The 15,610-nt window shown below is 36.4% G+C and overlaps 1 protein-coding gene across 4 annotated transcripts in view; it reads right to left on the reverse strand.

Annotated features, from left to right (window-relative positions):
• LOC139934046 (uncharacterized) overlaps nucleotides 1–15,610 on the reverse strand; it is a 60,737-nt gene continuing 45,127 nt past the window's right edge. For 3 of the 4 annotated variants that reach the window (XM_071928340.1, XM_071928330.1, XM_071928347.1), the window contains 7 exons: nucleotides 14,145–14,254; nucleotides 12,760–12,901; nucleotides 10,722–11,920; nucleotides 8,955–9,066; nucleotides 7,627–7,818; nucleotides 6,363–6,443; nucleotides 1–4,730 (listed from right to left, as the gene is read on the reverse strand). In XM_071928340.1, coding sequence (XP_071784441.1) covers nucleotides 4,642–4,730; nucleotides 6,363–6,443; nucleotides 7,627–7,818; nucleotides 8,955–9,066; nucleotides 10,722–11,920; nucleotides 12,760–12,901; nucleotides 14,145–14,254 — 1,925 coding nt within the window. In that variant the 3' untranslated portion in view covers nucleotides 1–4,641. The remainder of the gene's footprint in view (nucleotides 4,731–6,362; nucleotides 6,444–7,626; nucleotides 7,819–8,954; nucleotides 9,067–10,721; nucleotides 11,921–12,759; nucleotides 12,902–14,144; nucleotides 14,255–15,610) is intronic. The other variant, XM_071928355.1, reaches the window with a different exon arrangement.

A 15,610-nucleotide genomic window follows, 5' to 3' on the forward strand; every position in this document is an offset into this window, starting at 1 on the left:
TTTATTCACATAATGTAAAGAGTGTAACCTAGTTTACCTCATCTGGGTCCAATTTCATAGAGCCTGTAAGCACACAAAAACCTTATAACCACAGGGAAATGTTGGTCTAGCTTAGCAACAAAAAAAACCAGATTACAAGCCACAGGTGCCCCCACCCCTCATTTTTAGCTAAGCGAAGAAACTTGTAAGTATAATTTTCTGCTAAAAACAGCTTTATGAAAAAGAGGCTCGGGTTTTCATTCTGAATTAGCATAAAACAAAGAATTGTCTGTCTTTACAGTTAAGTCAGTGGACACTATTGGTAGTTTACTCAAAATAATTATTAGCATAAAACCTCACTTGGTAACAAGTCATGGGGGAGAGGTTGATAATATTAAACATTGTGAGAAACTGCTCCCTCTGAAGTGACATTGTTTTCAAGAAAGATGTAACTTTCCATGAATTTGATTTCAAGACCTCAGATTTAGAATTTGAGGTCTCAAAATCAAGCATCTGAAAGCCCACAATTTTGTGTGACGAGGGTGTTTTTTCTTTCATAGTTATCTCGCAACTCCGACGACTAATCAAGCTCAAATTTTCACAGGTTTGTTATGTTTTGCATGTGTTGAAATACACCAGAGAAGACTTGGTGTCCAGTGTCTATAATCAATCATTGACTCCACACTGTTTGAACCAGCCTGGCCATGAATGATGTGCAGTGAATATCAAAAAAAAAAAACATTTTTCTTCGCTGTAAATTTCATTTGCAAATGTTTTGGGTCCAAATTCCAATGGTTGTTTAGCTCATAACCATTATGCAAAAGCCCACTTTTCCAAGGGTTTTTCGTCTGTGTGGCCAGTACAAATTTTCATTGAAATTATTTTAATGAATTTTACAAGAAATGGAGGTCCAGCTTTTGCATTTACAAGGTGAGCCTTTGAATGTTTGGCCTGAATAAATCCAAAGCTTTAGCAATATAAATCCTTTATTATAATAGGATAGTTTTGGAACATTTCTTAAATGTTCCATTGGGTTTGGTAGACTTTTAACTAGGTCCTATTCAGTTCAACTGCATTTTATGTGAAAACAATTGTTTTTAAAGTAAGCTACATATAAATACTCTGTCTAGAAAACTGCTGGGTAAATTTAAAAAGTGTGTGCTAAAATACTTCACGTTATTTATTTCAGTTGCTTAATTACTCACAATCACTCACTTACAATGTATAGTTCAGTGTTTAGTAAAATATACAGTTCGGTCATTTATGTACATATTTCTGGTATAAAAACAATATCTTAAAAGAAACATAAATGTTTGTCTTATTGGTGTAATAACTATTCTCAACAGAACAAAATATACAAATATGTACAGGACAAGATTGCAGCATTTTTCCACCTGGTAATTAAATATTAGTTCGAGCCTAACCGTTTTGAAGCAGTTACCCTTTACAATAATTTATAATTTATGGTAATTTTTATTAAATAACGAACCTACAATTTGTTCTTTCCTTAGCATTTTTCCTCCTTTTTAGTTGTATAGTCCTGTTTCACACTACAGCTGTCTTTGCTACATTTCACACTACAGCTGTCTTTGCTATTCCCTGTATACACAATGATTCTGGTAGTTTCAGTTGGCAATTTGTAAAAAGGTACCAGACTATTTCCCCTTCTGGCCTCAATTTGTTTGAAATTTAATCAAAGAAAAAAAAAACATGAATGCAGCACCATGATCGAGGTCAAAGGTGTTTGGTACGATTTGATTGTTTTAAACCTACAGAAGTGTATACAATACAACAAACCTGTGAAAATTTCCTTTCAAAAGGCAGTAGTGTTTTTAAGATATCAACAAAAGCAAATAGACCGATCCATTAAGCTCCGCCCCATTGCGTATTGACCAATCACATTGCAACAAAGGTCCGACAAATAAGATCCGACATGCGTGCGCATTTCTTGGCGCGCGCGGTAGAGTTGTGCAGAAAGGCATTGGAGAACCCATGTGTTCTTGCTCACACGTGCATCATGGGCGGAGCCTACTGGATCGGTCTATTACGCCCATGCAGGAAGAATAATCCCCAATAGGAATACACAATCTGAGAAGCGTTACTGACAGTAACGCTTCAAATTTTTGGGCATTGGAACTGATATCTTTTTACATAACCATTTAAAAATGAAATGTTTCTCAAAATACTTTATAGTACCAAAAGCTGGCGTCTAACCCCTGTTTTTCATCATTTTAAAAAAGTTTTTAGAGTGATTGCTAAATGTATACCTTCCCTTTAATTGTGGACCAATATGCAATTATCTAAGAAGTTTACCCCGAGGGGAATTTTATTTACTGATATAAAGTTACATAATAAAAAAACTCAAAATTAGTCTAGACTGTTTCTGTTTCTCTATTTCTCCATCAAAATTACAGGGGTTATAATAACATTGAATCAGACCCTTTTTAATCAGGAACACCATGTCACACTGATTGAAGATACTGCAGAATTTATCTAGGTCTCTTAAGCTTGGCGTCTTTGTTAATTATTGACGACTCATCCCCGCTATTTTCAAGAGACGTACAGTTGTCTAATTTCTTAAAGCCATGGTAAACGGTCAGATAGCTTAAATGGTTCGGACAGACTATTATTTGGTCGTCTTTTTTCCCCCAACAACCATCTATGTGTCACCAGCCAATTCAAGCAACAATTTAATCAAATCAGTGCTTTGAATGGAACTGCATGACAGACTAGCTGTGTGTGTGATTGTTGTGTTGCGCTGATTCTAGGGGTATGGAGACTGTCAACAAATGAGCATTGTCTGTCAGTTTGGGGAAGCTTTTAACACGAGCACGGCCGGTGGCAATGGAAAAACACGCGCAATTCAATTACATGCAAAAATCCTTTATGTCACAAAGTGGCCCTTTTCATATTGTCGTGCCTGAGTGGCGGTCGGCAATTTGCCATAAATGTCACATCTTGTTTCTAAACAGAGAGGACTTCTTGTTGAATAAATACTTTCCACACACACACACACACCAGAAATGGACTTAGGTTTGTGTAGGCTTCAAGACAACGTATATACAGCACTAGATCCGAATAAAATATGCCTTGTTTGACATGGACAAAACAAAATGCATTTATCATAATGTGCTTGAAAAAATGAAAAAATAGAAGATATAATTAGATATATTTCCATCATGTCTAAGTTTTGCAGCAGTGACTTATTATATTAAATGGTTGGAGATAAACAAAATTGAATTTGAGAAAAATTAACAGAATCTGTTACTAGTTAGATATCGGGCTACAAGATAAGTGTATGCCATTTTTTTTACCAGTGAATTGTCAGACACATAACAAAAGTAACATCATGTAAGACAACAAGGTCTTTCTTATAGAACAAAGTTGCTGTAAAACTATCATTCTGGGAATGTTTCTTATTTATTTATGGGCAGTGTTTTTTTCAACAGTGCCATATATTGATAAGGTTCTTTACTTGAGTTTCCTATTTTGAAAAACGGATAAATTAAACCACAAAGGTGTATAAGGACAATGGCAGTAAGTAACGAATATGGTTCACTGCAGCTATTTTCTACCTGCAGGCATTGTACAGACAATTTAAAAGCAGATATTTAACAACTTTGACAACAAATGGGTGTCTATAATTTATACAACTTGTCATAAAACAAAGGTTTGGTAGTCACTAAAAAAGAAAAAGCTGCAGTTGTTTAAATAAATGGTTTAAATTGACTACACATTTGGGACTAAACAAATAATGGTGCTGAACAAAGAGATGTGAGAGAAGTAACGTAAAAAGTTGAGTATAAAGTGTCGGCCCTATAGCACAAAAAATGCTAACAATTCTAAGAGCCCTTTTCCTGCTGTACTTTTGTAAAGTGATAGAAGCAAACACTTTGATTCTTTCATTTTGTTTAACAAAGTCCAGTAGACAAAGAAGTATTTTTAGAGGTAGAAATACACATCAGGAGATTATGTCTATTATTAAAAATACTAATCATTATTATGGTTCATTGTCTCCAAAAGCTAACAATGAAAAGTTATAATGCTTAAAAAATTGTTTACTGCCCCAAAATAAGTGCTGCTTGTCATACAGGGTTGTTTTTCAATGAAGGCACTACATCTTAAAATTGTGGAGGCTGTGTGTGGAGACAGATATTAAATTACCAATACAAGGGGAAATTTATCTGCCAATATATACAAAAATATATTATTAAGTCTCAGGGCTGATGATGAAAGGATCTTTTGTTTTTCTTTGTGTGCTTTGGGTAATTGGATTTAGGGAACTTGACAATGAGTGTGGCCATGGGTGTGACATAAATAAAACAAATCAAGAAATATACAAAGGTCTTCTCTTTGTCCAGAAAGCTTCCAGAGTGTCACATTTTTAGAGAATTTATCGACTACCTGAATCTACTGTGAAAATGAACTAAATATTTCCTCTTTTGAAGTCAGTTAAAGTGTTGTCAGAAACTCGGGTAATCTATGACAAAAACCCTCAGGTGTCAAAAAGGTTGCTCATTGGCCCATCCTGCGCAGTTCTCATGAGTTTTCCCAAGCTGTGCGATTCCCATTGGTTTTTTTTACCTCTAGTATGTGGAGCGGAATGATGTCAATGCTAGAGATCTTTAGTACTGGAGATGGATGGATATTTAGTCTCGGTTTTTAAGCTGATGAGGTGATGAGTGGTAATGTTGACTCTCCTTGGAGAAGCTGAATCACCTCCTGGAAACGCTCCTCTGTCTCACACTTCTCTGAAACAACAATTAAGAAGAAAATACTATTGAAATCATTGCTCTTAAAGCCCCTGGACACCTTTGGTAAAATGTCAAAGACGTATATTTTCACTTGGGGTATCCCAACATATTTGCATAAATAACAAATGTGTGAAAATTTTGACTCAATTGGTCATTGAAGTTGCAAGAGAATATCAACAGAAAAAACACCCTTGTGGCACTAAGGTTTTTTTAAAAGGATAAAAACTATACATTTTTCTACAACCATATCAATTCAGAGTGATACAATTATCAAAATGCTTTATATTATCAAAAGCTGCTGTACTTGTATCCAAGCAACTTTTTCATTGGCATTATTTTAATTAATATTACCCAAATTTATTCCTTCCCTTTAATTTGCTGTGTTTAATAATAAAAAATATGAAGATAGGTTGTTTTTGAATAGTTGTGTATGATTTGTTGTTTTTTCTTTTGCTGGACTTGATGTTTTTTAATTTGTTGTATTTAGTGAGGATGGCGCTAATAGTGTGGATTGGAATTAATGATATGACAAGAAACACAATAAAAAGTGTCTGCATCAATCACATAGGCAGCTTTTTCAATGTTTATCATATTTTTAAGGTCCTGGGTAACAGCGCAAACAAGTGACATGCAAATGAACATGCGTACGAGTTGAAAAATTTTTTTTTTCACTTGGGAACCATTCGAACTTGCCGGTGTTCTACCGACTTTGCTAGTACCTAGCCCTATTTTTGGTCAATACCTGGTCTCCTTCTTTGGTCAATACCTTTGTCATTTTTCCATGTGTTTTTTTTACTCTAAAATAAAATATTTGACACTTATACTACTTATAATCAGTAAGGTAGGTTGATCCAAACCGGACCTTCTTCAGAGGTATAAAACAAGTACAAATAAAGTCATATCAACTTATAGAACAAAGAGGGGGAAGGGATTGAGGGAAGGATCCAGAAAAAAACTGGAAAATTAGAGCCAATCAAAGTTTCTATTCTAGAAACAATTGGTGGCTATGAACCAATAGGAGTAAAGTGGTGAGGACAAAGGATGTTCAGTTTGAAAGGATGGATTACTGGGCCCTATAAGTGGTAAAAGCATTGTACACTGTTACTATTTCTGATACAAGTCCTTTTTTCCAATGAACATACAAGTCAAATATTCGTCTGACTTGAGGCAAGAATGATGTCTCGATGTAAATCTTGACTGACAAGATGGATGTAAGATGTTGCGTTTTCGGTCATTGGCCAATTATTAACCAGCGTTCCAATTTTGAGTGGAAAAAAGTCACAAGACTGCAGGGCGGGCAGCTCAAAATGTTTACTGCACCAGAAAATTTGTTGTGAGTAAAAAGAAAAATCTAAGCAGCATTACAGATATTTATGTTAACACGATAGAGCATTATCACATAAACAAAATACTCTTGACATTGGGATGTACCGTGGCAAAAGAATTTAGCAAGATACATTTTGTTTGGTGAGGAAGACTTATTTATTTTTTCCCAACACAGAGTTTAAAAATATTTCAAAAAGCAGGGGCATTTTGTTTAAACCTCAAAACAAAAGCGGACACTGGACAAGCAAATAAGTGTTTTTTTTTAAGACAGTGAATGAGTAAATAACTGCTTGTAAGTCTCACCTCTGAGGTAGTCCTGGGCTGCTTGACAGATCCACTGACAGGCGTCCATTATATGAGAATCTTTACCAGTTACTGCAGCTGCTGACAAACAAAAACAAGCTACAGATTGGTGGAACAACTTTTCTCAAAAATAATTTATTTTTAGATTTGTTTCTGTTTACGAACTTTTACAGATGATACTGTAAAAATAACGAGAAACATACACAAAATTCTGCATATGCAACGCACGGTGAACAAAATACACATGATAAACAGTCATAATTCCAACAGCTTTTTTACTGAGTTATTTTCATCTTTATTGATCTCCTTACCAAGAGTGGCTTTTAGCCTTGTTTGAAGCAAATTTGCGTTTAAAAAAAATATATTTAACAAAAAATAATTTGTTGGCACATGGCTAATGGACTTGAGACAGTGTTGGGGTCCCGGCAATTATTCCTTTTTAGTTGTTAATTATCTAGCACTTATCATCAGCAGATTTTTTTTAATGCAATACCATAAATTTAATAAAAGGAGGACATGGCCTTGACCGAGGCCATTGTGACCTAGTTTGGAGACTGACTAAGCTCTTAAGAATAGGTAAGGTTAAAGGCACTGGACACTGTAGGTAATTTACTTAAAATAATTTTTAGCATAAAATCGTTCTTGATCGAGCAACGGAGAGCTGTTGATTGTATAAAACTTGATTTCTCACTCATGTTATGCATCTGAAAGCACACAAATTTGTGCGACAAAGGGTGTTTTTTCTTTCATTATTCTCTTGCAACTTTGATGACCAATTGAGCCCAAATTTCCACAGATTCGTTATTTTATGCACATGTTGAGATACACCAAGTGAGAATAGTGGTCTTTGACAATTACCAAACGTGTTCAATGCCTTTAAGAGAAGTTGTAATAATGAATGTTGAAGAAAACTGTCTGATGTTGTAAGGTAGCTTCCTCCAAAGGTGCAGCAATGGAAAAATCAATATCCCAAACACCCAAACTATGATTGGTTCTGGGGATCAGAATGGCTCAGTGGATTATTTCCCATTTCACCTCTGTGGACCTGGTTCGAATCCCACCTCAGACCATAGCTCGTACACGGATTTGGGTTTTCAGCCCCCACCTGACTGGGTTTTCCCCCATTTGGCTTTTCCTCCTCCATCTAAAACTTAACATGTCTTCATTGATTCCTCTTAATTATATTATTGGCGCTGTTGGTTTTGTAACCAACAGGGTACTCAGGATTATTTCTTATGGGCAAAAATATTAACTTATATCTTACCTGATGAGAACAATGTCAAAATGCAGATACAAGCAGCTTCCTCCGTCAGTAAATGCGGGAGTTCATGACCTCCGGTGACCTTTAAGTGACCTTTCATTGAGATGTCTAACAGTAAACAGGTTTTGACAACGATGGATAGTGAATTCCAGTTCATCAGTTCCACGCCTGATATGTTCCTCTTCTGCACTAAACCTTTAAAACCAGCGGAGAAAAGACGGTTTAAAAATCCACTTCAACACAACCACAAAACACTTTCTTTATAATTTTATTGTGTGTTTTTTTTTTTATTGGGGGGGGGATTTTCCTTGTCCTTTGTATGTAACACATTTTTGTAAAGAAAAGATTTGTCGGAAATTGTGCCTGTCCACATTTATTTGTAAACAGCCATAAAGATTCATACACTCATATTTCTAAAACAAATTCTCTTTTGTGTCCGTTGTCTGTCTTATCTTGTATGCCATTCTCAAATCAAGCAAACGCTTTACCGGGGATTTCAATATCTCTGCACTATTCCTACTGTTATATAGTGCCATCTGTGTATTCTTTTTTTATGTAAATCATAATTTTGTATGAGGCTTTCACACAAATTATGTGAAAAGAAAATAAATGATGTTGTTGAAAGGGTTGAAATGGATATTGCAAAAGAAATGTGCAAATGTGCGTTAAGGATAGTTGTTACCATACTGATTTTAAACAAATGTGAAAACAAACTCATGTGAAAAAGATCAACTAAGAGAATGTACAAATAAACATAAATGTGCAAAGCCACAATCGCTTTTGTTCAAATCATCAAACTTGTACAATATTATTTCATGTAGGCCTACTGACTAATAAAATACTAAATTGGTCGGATTCATTATAAGAAATTGCTTTCAAAGGTTATTAGTTGTTGCAAACAAACTGCTTACAAAATGAAAGGTGGTATAATGCAAAAAACAAAGTTTGAAAGACCGCCGGCTTTGCTCATAGCAGCATCTATCTTAAAGGGACTGGACACTTTTGGTAATTACTCAAAATAACTGTTGGCTTAAAAAATTACTTGGTAACAAGCAATGGAGAGCTGTTGTTAGTATAAAACATTGTGAACAAGTAATTTCTCACTAAAATATTTGAATTGAATTCGAGCTGAAAGCACACAACTTGTGCGACATCAGTGTTTTTTCTCCCACTGTTATCTTGCAACTTCGACAACCAATTGAGTTCAAATTTACACAGGTTTGTTATTTAATTCATATGTTGAGATACACCAAGTGAGAAGACTGGTCTTTGACAATTATCAAAGGTGTCTAGTGCATTTAAAGGTATAAAAGGAAATTAGTATGACTTACTTAAAACCTTATTAACGAAACATCTGACGTGGTCAGCGATTGTTCTGTCGGTATTGACAAAACTCCCAACGTCCTCCCAACTGATGTCAAGATCCTTACTTAGAGAGCAAACCTTCCAAGAAAAAAAAGAACAATGCTAGGGATCAATGGAGAATAAACAAAATGGCGATAATATTCCAAGGATGTGGTGCTGTCAATAAATAAAATGACAATTTCTATTTGAAGGCTTAATATAAATACCAATAAACCTGTAATGCTGCAATGCTAACAGGGTTTCAATGTTATATCTCCAGCGAGGCTTATAATGCGCATATTTCATAGCTTGGGTGTGTAAGCTTGTTATCCTGAAATTAAAGGAACACATTTCTCGGTTCAGTCGAGTTGGTCTTTGAAAAGCGTTTGTAACCATTTATAAAATGCATATGATTGGAAAGATATTTTAAAAAGTAGAATATAATGATCCACACAAGTATCACTCGAAATTGTGTGGTTTTCCTTTTACCTCGTCGACTAACACGGTCGACCATTTATGGGCATCAAATTTTTGACTCCCATAAATGGCGGACCGTGTTACTTCGCAAAGTAAAAGAAAAGCCATGCAATTTCGAGGCAAATTTGTGTGGATCATTGTATTCTACTTTTAAATCATCTTTCTAACCATATGCATTTGATAACAAACGGTTACAAACACTTTTCAAAGACCAACTTGACCAATCCAAGACAACGTGTTCATTTAAGTCAGCGTTAACATAATTTTACTACACTTATTGAATTTTTTATTGAATCCAGTGAGATCAAATCTTTTCATGACCGAGATACATGTAGTGTACAAGATTAGTAATTGAAAGCAATTGAAAGCTTACTGACTGTGAATTTCACACTGGTACAAATTCCTAAAGAGAAACACCTCCATCTCAAATATTACCAAAGTCAAGAAAAAACAATGTGGAGACCACACGAACCACTGCTTTTTTTTTATTATTGCTGCAATCTGCATTAATTTGTTGACCCTTTGATAATATCAAGTTTGAGGGGATCCTGGGATCAGCTTAGTTATTACTGAGAAAAGCAGTTAATGGTGTTTTTTTCATCTGAGGAAATCAGCAGCGATTTTTTTTTACCAGACAGAAATCAAAGTCTGAAATGTGTCACCCCTGAAACGGTTGTAACATGGGTACATTAAGGCTCTTTCAGATAGTGATTTAGTTTGTTTTGGGGTAATCCATAGTCTGCCGTTTGTTTTGTATCTGAACATATTCCAATGTTTTCATAATTTTGGGTCAGATTGTTGTTCTTAGTCTGCGGTATATGGTACTGTAATTTTTGTTTTAAAGCTTGAATGAAAATTTTTCCTACTGCTCCTAAGATTTAATAAGAAGATTAAAGGTTAGAATATTAGAAGATTAAAAAGAAATGTAAACAAATTCCATAGGCATGGAATGCAGACTCTCTTGATGTTGTTGTCCCTAAACACAGTTTTGTGTGTTTTAAACAACCTAAAGTTTCAAACAATATTCCTTCTTCTATTTAAAACTCCTCCTCCATTGACATTTTGAAATGTTTTATACAAGAAACTGTATTTTAAGTAGTGGTACTGTTTATTCATCTTGTCCTTTTATTTCTGTTTTCTTTAGTTTGTTGTTTATGTCGGCCACTTAAAACAAAGAGAACATTCCTATGATCAAGTTTTGCAAATCTTTATATCCTGTATTAAGATTTTTCAATAAATAAATAAATAAATAAATCATTTATCTTGGACTCTCTTACCTCGCTACAATGAGTTTTCCACTGCCTTAAGATATTCATCTTCAATTCCAGAAAGAACGCTGTGATGTCATGCAAGAGACTTTCATCTCCTTGAACGTCGCCCGTTGACACACCCTCCTGCCCCATCTTGAGTCCTCCTTGAGGATGAGCAAGATCTAAGAGTATAGCGGCAGGATCGAGTCTCATGTTCTGTTGCCTCATGTCATGTTCCACCCATGCCTCACCGATATTATTATTGCTACAAGCCGGCGATGCTGGTTTAGGTGACAGCGCTAAAGCACTGTGCACAGCTTGTAGGTTGTTCGCATAAACAGTTGCCTCATGCTGTTCACTTAATGTTTGTGAGCCACTTTTTTCGATGTTTTTCCGGGGTACAAGTTCAGTGTAACTACGCGAATCTTTCTCTAGGTCATTCGGAATTGGAAAACTCATGTCTGTGGGTTTTTTGGACGGCGAGCAATCGTCCTCTTGTAAGCGCTCAGCTGCTGAAAGTGATGACGATGTAGAGGAAGGGCTTTCGTTTTTACCCCGGTATAGATTAGCATAAGCCATAGCTGCGACAGCACCACTGTGTACCTCTGGTAGTGTCAGGGTTACAGAAGAGGGTAAGCTACTCTGAAACATGGAGCCTGCTTCCCAAGCATCTTCACTAGCCGATGAAATACTGCTTGACGGACTTAGCTCGGCAGTCCAGCTTCTTGAGGTATCTTGATGCTCCATGGATGTCTGGGCGGGTGGATTCATAATGGGTACTGGGTTTGACATAGGGACATGATGAGGGTGAGAATCGGGTTGTAGATAAACCTGCTGCTGTGGGTGGACACACTCCATTGTGGTGCCGTAAATCTGCTCATAGCGCTCCTGGCCTGGGCTCGGCATGCCCACGCTGACATCGGGCTGTTGGCTCGGCATTAAATAGCCGGCATGATGGGAGTAATGCAGGCCATTGTGCTGGTCACACGTTGTGTATGCTTCACGCTTCAAAGAGTAATTCATAATAGGTTGTTCACCGTGTGATTCAATGTCCGTGGCTGTGGGCTCTGATTTGAACACAGTGGGATAATGTGTACCCAGATGCTCTGCACCCGGCCAAGAATACTGCTGACCATGACTGTGAAGCATCTCCATATCCCCTGGGTGGTAATATCCTTGCTGGAAAACGTCGCTGTCGACTTTCGGACGACGTCCCAATTTTATTCCTACATTTTCATCATTTGGGATTGAACAAAAAATGGGGGGAAAAAAGAAAACATGACAATCAGTAATTGATTAAAACCATGCCAATTTTTTGAAATGTTTGCAATCAAATTTCCCCCTTTTTTAACTACAAAAATGTGTAATGTCCTCTTGTTTTGGCAACAGTTGAAGAGAAACTGGCAAAATGTGAAATTTGTCATTACTGCATTCCTGCAGCCGATTTCACAAAACGCTAGGATTAATCCTAACTCGAGTTAGGACCAGTAACCCGTTCTAACTTAGGATGGGTTCAATGCGTCCTACGAATTCGGATACGGAACTGAACCCGTCCCAAGTCCCAAGATTAATCCTAAGTTAGGAAGAGTTTGGTGAAATCGACGGCTGATGACATTACATTTGTTAAATTTTGAGGACGACAATTTTGTTATCTCAGCATTTTATTTTAAAAGGAAACGTGTGCTGTAACACATCAATGTCCCTGGAGAAATCTTAATCATTAACTATTGCCCGTTGGTAAATTAAGAAATCTGTTCCTCTACACTCAAGAAATAATACTTCCATTAATAGTGCTTTTCATACTCGAAGGGCGTCCCAAAGTGCTCTTGTATTTTTCTAGAGGGGCAGAGAGCTATGTTTGGAATTATACATCCCATCTTGCAGCACCTTGCAATGGCAGTGGCTCAAACTTAAACGCAGCCATACCAGACACCGGGGTGAACCCCTTCTCTTGAAAAACAAATTTACTTGGTTTTTTTTTGCACACAGCACATGGGACTTCAATTAAATGACATATTTAATGTTAAAATTTCACGGGGAAACAAATGGAGGAAAATTCCCTCACCTTCTTTTGACATCCCTAGCGCTAAACATTTCTGGAATCGGCAGAACCTGCAAGAGTTTCTCGTCTCCATGGTGATGTCACAGTTACGGTCTTTAGCGCAGGCATAGTTTGCCCCCTCCTTTATGCTCCGCCTATAGAAGCACTGATGAAAACAATTTATGTTTAAAATTAGTTAAGTTAAAGTTGTGTGGCATGATTTTCTCTGAGACGAATTTTGACAGATACTGCTGTTTCAAAATGAAAAAGATTTAAACAAATATTTGCGAATGCCAAAGACACTGCAAAAAATACATGTAACATTGTTGGCACATGGCTGATGGACGCTAGTTTATGTCATTTTTTAACTTGTTTTCAGTTGTTAAATAACTACTATTTGTCATTGGCAGATTTGTTCAACTATATGTCAAATGAAAACTTGTCACTTTCTTGAATCTATAAAATATAGCTGTTAAAAATTGTGAACTTATGTTTGGGGTGTAAAGGCAGGGTATACTTTTGGTAATTGTCAAATTGTCCATTGCCAGTAGGCCTACCCTCACTTGGTGTATCCCAACATACGCAACAAAATAACAAACATGTAAACACTTTTTGGTGCTAAATTTGTCACTGAATTTGCAAGAAAATCATTAAAAAAGAAACTCCGTTCTTGAATAGAATTGTTTTCAGATGCATGAAAAAGGCTTTATGCAAACTCAGACATTTATTGGGTTTCTTTTCTGGGAAATCATTATAAACAAAATATTTGCTTCTCCACGTTTGCAGATCCGACTTAAAGCCATCGCACATCATCGATAAACAGTATTGTCCAAAAGCCCACACTTCGTGTATCACAGCTTATATCTAAAATAACAAACCTGTAAAAATTTAGGCTCACGGAGTCGGGAGAAAATAATGGGAAAACCCACCCTTGTTTCCGCACGTTTCGCCATGTCACGACATGTGTTTAAAATAACTCGATAACTCGATTCTCGATACCGGGAATTGATAATTGCTTTAATAATTTCTCAAAAAGCAAAGCGTTTCATGGGAAAATATTTCAAGGAAAGTCTTTCACCCTTACCTTCTGTAAACCCTGCAAGTTATTTGTAAATCTGTGAACTTTTATTTTTTGTTCTGTTCAGAAAGTGTCTAATGACTTTAAGAACCAAAATAAAAATTTTAAGAGGATGGGTTTGACAGTTAATTTACAATGAAAAAGTTCAAATAAACCTTAAAACCTTTCGGTTTAATTGCAACTGAAGCTTAATTAATGAGTTTCAACAAAAGGTCAAATATTATTGAAAACAATATTGTAATAAAAATAAAAAAAATTTGGCCGAAAGAAATCTAGTTAAATCTTGGTGGCTTCTCTAAGTGAAATGACAGGTTTCTTTGGTTTTCCTTACTTTGCATCCTTCGCAGGTGAAAACGCCAAAGTGAAGCCCGGATGATAATGCCCCACATACTTGACACAACATCTTACGACTTGCAGACAACGCAGGGGTGATCAGGCCATCTAAGGAATAAGAAATGGCAGGGGGGGGCATACATGGTTAATGGTTGGGGAACAACATAATTTTCGGGAATTTATAATAGATGCAGCAAAGAGAATTATCATACAAAAAACAAGGTATACTTTTGGTAATTGTCAAAGTCAAGTATTCTCACTTGGTGTATCAAAACATATTTTTATGCGTAAAATTAAATTCCTTAAAGAAATATGCAGTATTCTCACTTGGTGTATCAAAAAAATTTTTTAGGCATAAATAAAATACCTTACAGAAATAAGCATTTTTCGTTCATCCAAAATTAATTGGTTTCTGCTAATCAGTATCATGTTCCAGTTATAGGAAGTTAGCATTATGTCATCTGATACAGCCCAATTTGATAATTAGCCATGCAAGAGATTAGTTTCCAGCTCCGATATACCACACATTCACCATTTATTGTCTGCTAACTTTCTGCACAATATTATCAGCAGGGCCCAATTTCATGGCTCTGCTTACCATAAGCACAGAATCGGCGCTTACGGAAGCAGGGAATTCTGTGCTTATGGCAAGCGTATTTCACGGGTTAGCGGCGATTTTGGCTCCTGCGCGTGCGTACTCCATGTTACTAGGCATTCTACGCTTACAAGGCTAGCGCAGAAATTTGGCGCTTGCACGTAAGCGGGGAATCGTGATCGTAAGCGTAGAATTTGGCGGTAAGCAGAGCCATGGAATTGGGCTCAGTTCACAAGAACAATCCTTAGCTACTTGTCTGCAAAGTCATGCGCTCTAAGGGAAGAAAAACCAGTTTAGGTTTTAACACACATTATTAAAGGAACACGTTGCCTTGGATCGGTCGAGTTGGTCTTTGAAAAACGTTTGTAACCGTTTTTTATAAAATGCATATGGGTAGAAAGATGTTGTAAAAGTAGAATACAATGATCCACACAAACATGCCTCGAAATTGCGTGGTTTTCCTTTTACCTCGTCGACTAACACGTCGGCCATTTATGGGGGTCAAAATTTTGACTCCCATAAATTGCCAACGGTGATAGTTCGCACAGTAGAAGGAAAACCACGCAATTTCGGGGCAAACTTGTGTGGATCATTGTATGCTACTTTTAAAACATCTTTTCAACCATATGCATTTTATAAAAAACGGTTAAAAACGCTTTTGTTTTGACCAACTCGTCCGATCCAAGGCAACGTGTTCCTTTAAGGCTTGTCAGAACATACACTCTGATGCTGTTTATGCTGCCCCCTGTTTTTCTTACTGAAGGCAAGCACCATCTCAAATCATAGAGTTTGTTTCTTTCAAAATCGCACAAATCCATCACTATTTTAATCTCAGAGAGACCTTTTGTGCAAGAAAAGTTCACAATCTA

The sequence above is a fragment of the Asterias amurensis genome, chromosome 1, assembly GCF_032118995.1.
Source record: "Asterias amurensis chromosome 1, ASM3211899v1".
NCBI lineage: Eukaryota > Metazoa > Echinodermata > Asteroidea > Forcipulatida > Asteriidae > Asterias > Asterias amurensis.